Here is a 7,572-nt window from a genome sequence, read left to right as displayed (position 1 = left end):
CCCACACTGACGGTGAACAGTCAGAGACAGCAGGTGATGCGATGAGAGCTGAGATGAGATCAAATTTTAATGATCCCTGTGGGCAAATTGCATCTTTTGTTGCAGGAGCTGAGGAGAAAACACAGCATCCTTGGTTTGTTACAAAGGACGCACAGATTAAAGTCTTTGTTTTTTGGGTTTCACTCGCAGGAAGGCGCCAAGACGAATGTCCGCAGGATGAAGAAGTGATTTAGGGAATCTGCACACTTAATGCTGAACACCTTCAGCCAAACTGGCCTTAAAGGCTCAGTTCACATTCATATCAGTGGAAATGTTTCTTAGCTGTTATGCTCACACTCAGAAATCCATATAATGATTTTACACCACATTTATGTTAGCACTTGTAATTTTGGCAAACTATGGAGCAAGCTTTCTGTATTATTTTCAACACCTCTTTATTTATTTATTTTTTTTAAAGAAACTCTTTCCTTTCCTTATTTCTAGTTTATTCAGTCATGTGTATTAAATTATTTATATGTCTAATGTAAAGCCCTATATGACATAAATAATTAAACAGATTTGTTTAGAAGGAACAATTAAATCTTGTAAAGCCTTATATTTCAAATTTTGGTTGGAATAGGTCTCACTATATTCTGGTTGTGTCGCCAGTAGATCAGGCTGTCAGTTAAGTTAACAATAAAAATTTAATTTGAATATGAAGGACTTTTTCATGGTGGTGTCTTTAAAACTGGACAAGATGTGCCACGGAAGGCCGTGTAACATGACAGAAAGTCCCAGAACAGACAGACTCCTTCCCAATGTCAATAATGACCTTTAAGCCTTGCACTGCACAAGTACAGCACAGTCTTTACAATTTCAGAATTTATTTATCACAGTTTGTGGGAGTAATATACAGACAGACAATACTGCAATACCATAAATTCAGGAGGAGACATGTCATACATGTTCTTGGTGACATCTTTAAAATATATTTTAAAAAATTAGATAAGAAAACAACATAAATATATTCTTTATGCCAGAAGCTGGGAAAAAGCAAATAACGGTACAGCAGCCAAAACACGAAAGAAAATCTGTAATTAAAAAAAAAGCTTAAATGAAACAGGATATGACAAAACCAAAAATCTGAAGAAGGTAAATAAGTGACATGCAAAGCAAAAAAGTTTATTTATTATAATAAGAGCTCAATAAGTAGTTATGAGATTAAAGAAAATAAGACAGTTGGTAAAAAAAAACTCTAATTTGGCTCCATAAAGTAAAATGGCTCAACAAATTTAATCAAATATCATATAAACAGCTCAATATAGTAAAGTAAGGAGCTTAACGAGTAAAAATCAAAATAAAATATCTCAATAGGCCATGCAAAAAGATTAGTGTAATTCAATAACATTTAAAGTAAAATGCTATAAATTATCATTTAAAAAGAACTAAAGCTAAATAGAGTAAAACAGCTCATTAAATACAATTAAATATTATATAAAGAACTGAATATATAATATTAAGAAGCCCACTAGCGCGATCATTTTAAAACAATTGTATGATATACAGCAAAATGCTATGTAAAAGCTGAGTATCACAACGTAAGAAGATCAAAACGTGGAAATCAGACTAAAATACAGTAAAATGTGGTGTATAAAGTTCATTGAGTAAAATATCTCAATAACTTTAATAAAAGAAAATAAATAAATAGATAATTAAAATAAGCACAGAAAATGGCAGGGGACTGGTCTTTATTTTTTAATCAAAAATGTTAAACTAGTACATAAAAATATGTATGAAGTCTTCTTTAGACCCATATCATAACAGCGGTGATCCCGCCCACAGCTGCAATCATTAACGCTGATTGGCCTGTCTTTCAGTCAACCACGCCCTCACAGTCCTCTCCGTCCCTCTAATTGATCTCTTCCACCGTCAGTCACCCCGTATACGAGTTCGCCTCTCCCCCTCCGCCTCCTCACCCAGCAGGTTGGGTTGAGAGGTCGGCTAGGGGACCGTGGACAGCTCCCGTCCGAGGAGCAGAGCAACACAGGAGGAGGAGAGGGCTGGATATGGGGGAGCCACCGCACAGGCCCGTATGATCGAGATAAAACACTTTTTACAAAGAGAGCGAGCTGGAGAGGCCTTAAGGAGGACCGGGGGGGAAACACACCGAGGGAGTGGAGGAAACACGGGGACACGGCTACTGACCCATCCCGGCGCATCACGGGAGAAGCGGCGAGAGAAAGGAGGAGAAGAAGGAGAGATAATTCTGCTCGACCTGATGGACTGAGAGGACAGATGAATGAAGACTGCCTACACTAACGCCTATAGATGCCTGGCCAAGGACCTGGACGCTTACGCCATGAACACGGACATGACAATGGACGGCATCGGCAGCCTGCATGGCGGGGTGGCGGTGAGCTCCGTGGCCCCTGATGCGGAGCTGATGAGCGGCCACAGCCCGCACCACGGCCGCGGAGGCTCGTCGGGACCCGGAGCGGCGGCTGCGGCTGCGGCGGCGTCCACCCTGCGGATACACCAGGACCTGGCTGCCGCCGCCGCCGCGTCCTCCCGCTCGGCCATGGTGTCCGGCATGGCCACGATTCTTGACGGCAGCGGGGAGTACCGGCCGGAGCTGTCCCTGCCGCTGCACCACGCCATGAGCGTTCCCTGCGACACCTCCTCTCCCGGGATGGGGATGAGCGGCACCTACACCACGCTCACCCCGCTGCAGCCGCTGCCCCCCATCTCCACCGTGTCCGACAAGTTCCACCACCACCATCACCACCACCACCACCACCAGCGGCTCTCCGGGAACGTGAGCGGGAGCTTCACCCTGATGCGCGACGAGCGGGGACTGCCGGGGATGAACAACATTTACAGCCCCTACCACAAGGACCACATGTCCGGGATGGGTCAGAACCTCTCCCCGGTGCTGGGCAACGGCCTTGGCTCCATCCACAACACCCAACAGGGTCTCCACAATTACGGCACCACGACGCACGGGAGCCACGACAAGATGCTGAACTTCGACCACACAGCCTCTATGCTGGCCAGAGGGGACCACCACCACCAGCACCGAGGCCTCGGCGCTCCGGCTGGCGGGATGATGCCGCACCTGAACGGAATGCACCACCCGGGACACCCGGTCGTTTCCTCGGCGGGCCACCACCCCCACTCTCACCCCCACCTCCAGTCTCCATCCCACGGGCCCGTGTTGGCTTCCACCCGGGAAAGAACGCCCTCCTCCTCGGGGACGCAGGGGGGGAACAGCTCGGGACAGCTGGAAGAAATCAACACTAAGGAGGTTGCGCAGAGGATCACGGCGGAGCTCAAGAGGTACAGCATCCCCCAGGCCATCTTCGCCCAGAGGGTGCTGTGCCGCTCCCAGGGGACCCTGTCGGACCTGCTGAGGAACCCCAAACCCTGGAGTAAACTAAAGTCAGGCCGGGAGACCTTCAGGAGGATGTGGAAGTGGCTGCAGGAGCCCGAGTTTCAGAGAATGTCCGCGCTCAGACTGGCAGGTAAGAGAGGAAAACAACCTGAGCTGCTGCTGCTGCTGCTGCTTTGCTTTGATTTGTTTTTGTGCCACAGCGAGAAGAAAAAGGAGAAATCCTCCACATTAAAACAAAATATCCTCAAATGATTCCTCAGCATTTATCACTAGCTGACTTTTAATCTTCTTGCTGGCTTTATTTTGGTTGGTTTCTCTCTCTTTCTCACTCCTCGTGGCTCCTCACGCGCCACTCCAATTTAGGTGAATGGGATTTATTTAGACTCACCGGTGCTATGATTACCATTATTGATCAATAACACAAAAGGATCGATGGGAAATGACAAGGTCATGGGATTTCCCTCCAACAATCCTCCTCTTTCAGTTTCCAGTCCCTCCATGGCAGCGAGGAAAACGCTGCACTAACACAAAAAATCTACTAGTTATTCTGCTTTAAATAACACCCAGATTAATAATAAATATATTTAAAATTCCAAGAAAATAAAACAACAATAAAAACCTGCTAAACATCGCACAATATTTTTGGTATAATTTGTGGTTGTTAATGTGCATCCGCGGGTGTAAATATATATTCTCAGGGCTGAACATTCTTATAATGCTGGTGTTTTTACTGTCATTAGCTCCTTAAATGCTTATTGCATTGCGATTGCATTAGCATTTGGGTGGAGAAGTGTGATGGGGGCGTTCAGGAGGATCTGTTTTTGATTGTGTGGAGCTTCAAGCGATCAGAAAGCTGTGACATAAACACACGAAGGTCTGCAGAATCGGTGGGTCTGGTGCCCCCTCTAGTGAGGAACCTGTTCCCTGTCCCAGCCTCTATTGTCTGCAGGAGCAGAACTAAAACGGGCCAGTTCCCCCTTTTTTAAGGTCAGGTCATGGAAAGGCTTGCATTTAATTTCACACCAAGATGTGATAAACGTTTAATGTTTCTATTGGGATTTGGTCATCTATATATCACAACAGAGACATTTTCTTTGAATATGTAGTAATTTTAGAGTCTTAAATTATATCAAAGGTTCTTTATTTTCATGTTAAAATGTAAAGCGCAGCACAAGTGACAGCAGTGTTTGTATTTACGTGGTTTAGAATACGACTTTAAACTACCCACTGCACGTCCACATCTTAATGCCTGCATACTTCATAGCTTGCTTGCTGGGAGTAAATTATAGCTCCACATCATTTCAGCTTTTTTATTAAACCTTTTTTTAGTGTCTCCCACGATACGAATATGCCTTTATATTGTTTTTACATGCAAAAACAGAAAAAACAAAGAGAGGCCAGTTTATTTAAATCACATTAAAAATGATTTTTTTCATGTTAATCTGAAAAAAAAATGTGTTTTTCATTAGGGCTGCATTTTTTTTGGCTATAAACTGCATGATTTATGCACCGTGAGTGATTCAAAATTACTTTTTTTTTGCACAGTCATTCACACCTATGACTTTTGCTGTTTTTATATAAGTTAAACAAGATCCCATATTGTTAAAATTGTCTTTACTTTCATTATGTCCCATTAAAAGCATAAATGATGAGTGTTTATATTTATCTGGTTTACCATAAGACTTTAAATCGTTAAAATTATTCTCTTTTTGTTTGTTTTAAAAATATATGCCAGGGTTTCTTGTGGCTTCAAAACTCATTTTGAAGTTTTAAATATGCAGATACTGTAAGTACAAATGCTTCGCATATACATAAAGGCAAAAAGTGTGTGTTACCTCACCGGATAGAAATCTTTGTATTTTCTTCTTATTTCTGACCATTGTTAAACAAACATGAATTCAAACTTCAGTAAATTATGCCCTGTTAAAAACACAGATTAAAAATGTTTTTCTTTAATCATAAAACTGCTGATTTTCCTTTGGAAGGAAAGCCAAAACTCTGTGCCGAGATATTTTAGGTACAGGAAAGGTGCCTTCACATTTTTTATATATATGCAAAATTATAACTATTCAAAAGCTGAGAAAACACAAAGACAATCCAAAATATTACAAATTATTACATTTACACTAAGCATACTTTATCGTCATGGTGTCCTGGCTTAAGCGAAACGGTATTTATAGTTACCTGATGTGTGAAGTTTGTAATTATTGCATATTTAAGCTATAACCTGCATATTTTCATTGGTGCATGCACCCTTGTTGTGTTAAATCTATAAGCTTAATTTATATATGTAGTGTCAGTGCCTCACTCTGTGTAAATATGCTTTTACATTGTTTTTATTTATGCAAAATTCCAAAGAAAACACAAATAAACATGAGATTAAAAAGTAAGCAAGAAGAGGAAATATGAATGAAATGGATGTAAAAACTGTGTGGCAGCCCCAACAAAGATATTATTATTATTATTATTAGTAGTAGTAGTAGTATTTTCACTGTACTGCTTAGGTAAACCATTAAACATCAACTTTTTATGTTTCAAGTTTAAATAATAAATAGTTTTCAAAATGCATCAATTTGTATTTTAATTCGTATTTTTAATTTAAAAAAAAAACCCATATACCTTGTTTTTAAATTTGGGAGGCACGTGGCTTTCACTTTCAAATAAAAAGAGTGACATGTGGAGCAGCAAAGTGACAGATTTGTGAAACATTCAGTCGCAGGATTTCTGACGAATAGACTTTGTAGAGTTTGGGATACTTGGGAATATTATAATCTTTAAAAGCTTAAAAAAGATTCTCAGGAACAATGTCTGCCTGTATTTTGCTATCCGCTGAAATCCACTTCAGTTTTATTGGTTGACTCAAGTTAATTAATCCCAGCTGCCTTCATAGGAGAAATAATCAGCACCGAATTAGTCTAAATAAAGAAATCTGGTAAATGCTCTGTTTTAGGGGATCACTATCTTTTTCATTTTAATTATGCTCTTGATTTCAGTAGCTCTAAACAAACAAAAGTACATACAAGATACCAGAGAACAAATGCAGATTTACATGGAAGTAGTATTAAATTAAAATCTTTGTATTAAAATGATCATGATAAGGAATTCTTACCTTTTGTATTTTATTTTTTATTCATCATTTCCGTAAATAATCACTGTAAATTGAAAATGTTCATTATAAAAGTAATAAAAACTATAACGTTTTGATAAGTTGCACATTTACATGCTTCATTATGAGTTTGTAAAATCTCCCACACAGACTAATGAACCCTCTAAAACCTGCATGATTATAAGCGCATACAGTGACACTAAGATGATAGCATACAGCATTCAAATAATCATTTTATACATTTCTTTAAGTCACAGATAAATACATTAAATCGTTTTCACCGGCTTAATGTGTTTATAGATTAGTACATTTTTAAATGTTATATCTAGCTGCTTTTATAGAGTCGGTGTAATATCCAACAATAAGTCTTCAGCATGGCTGTTTTATGGGTTTTCTTTTGTTTATATACATTTCCAGGACTTTCCATGAATATAGGATATTGATATTGGATTTTGTGGGTGAAATTAAGTAAATTGAAATTGATCCCTTTCACTCCTGGATATGTGCATTTGTCATGTGTGTGCGTCTCTTCAGTTTTTCATTCATTTATTTTTTTTTCCTTTTTAATAAACTCTATTTATCCAAAAATATAATAGATATGGTCTAATCTAATAAATATGTTTGTTATCATACAGCGCATATGTCTTTCAATTTATATCATTACAGCTTTCTTATAATACTCATATTATCATAATATTTTAATTAGGTTTAATTATTGTTGCTGTAATGAGATAAGAGATTAAAAAAAAAACACTTTATGTCAAGAAAAAAATCTACCAAATAAGAACACAAATCAAAATAAATGAGGCAAAAATATACAACTGATGAATGATTGGGTCAAATTTGAAATTAAAAATGTATTTATTCATCTATACAATGCAGTCATATAACAAAATATTATTAAAAGATTTATCCAAATAACAAAAACAATTGCACTTGAGAAATTCAAATGAGTACGCAGTTAATTAAAACAAACAGCTTGTTTATTAGTAATATGTCAATGTAAAGGTGTTCCTACATTTTCGTAAAACTATATATCTTCTGTTGTTTTTCCTACTAATAATAACATCGTAACAGCATTTTATGAACTTATGTC

The 7,572-nt window shown here is 38.8% G+C and overlaps 1 protein-coding gene across 2 annotated transcripts in view; it reads left to right on the top strand.

The window, feature by feature from the left end:
• The first annotated feature begins 1,725 nt into the window (after positions 1-1,725).
• The window catches only part of onecut2 (one cut homeobox 2), a 38,433-nt gene continuing 32,586 nt past the window's right edge, over positions 1,726-7,572 (top strand). The window contains exon 1 of one of the 2 annotated variants that reach the window (XM_026174502.1): positions 1,726-3,500. In XM_026174502.1, the coding sequence (XP_026030287.1) occupies positions 2,279-3,500 (1,222 nt within the window). In that variant the 5' untranslated portion in view covers positions 1,726-2,278. The remainder of the gene's footprint in view (positions 3,501-7,572) is intronic. The other variant, XM_026174503.1, reaches the window with a different exon arrangement.

The sequence above is a fragment of the Astatotilapia calliptera genome, chromosome 7 (assembly GCF_900246225.1).
Source record: "Astatotilapia calliptera chromosome 7, fAstCal1.2, whole genome shotgun sequence".
In the NCBI taxonomy this organism is placed as follows: domain Eukaryota; kingdom Metazoa; phylum Chordata; class Actinopteri; order Cichliformes; family Cichlidae; genus Astatotilapia; species Astatotilapia calliptera.
Note: the sequence above shows the minus strand (reverse complement) of the source record. Positions and strands in the feature narration are given on the sequence as shown.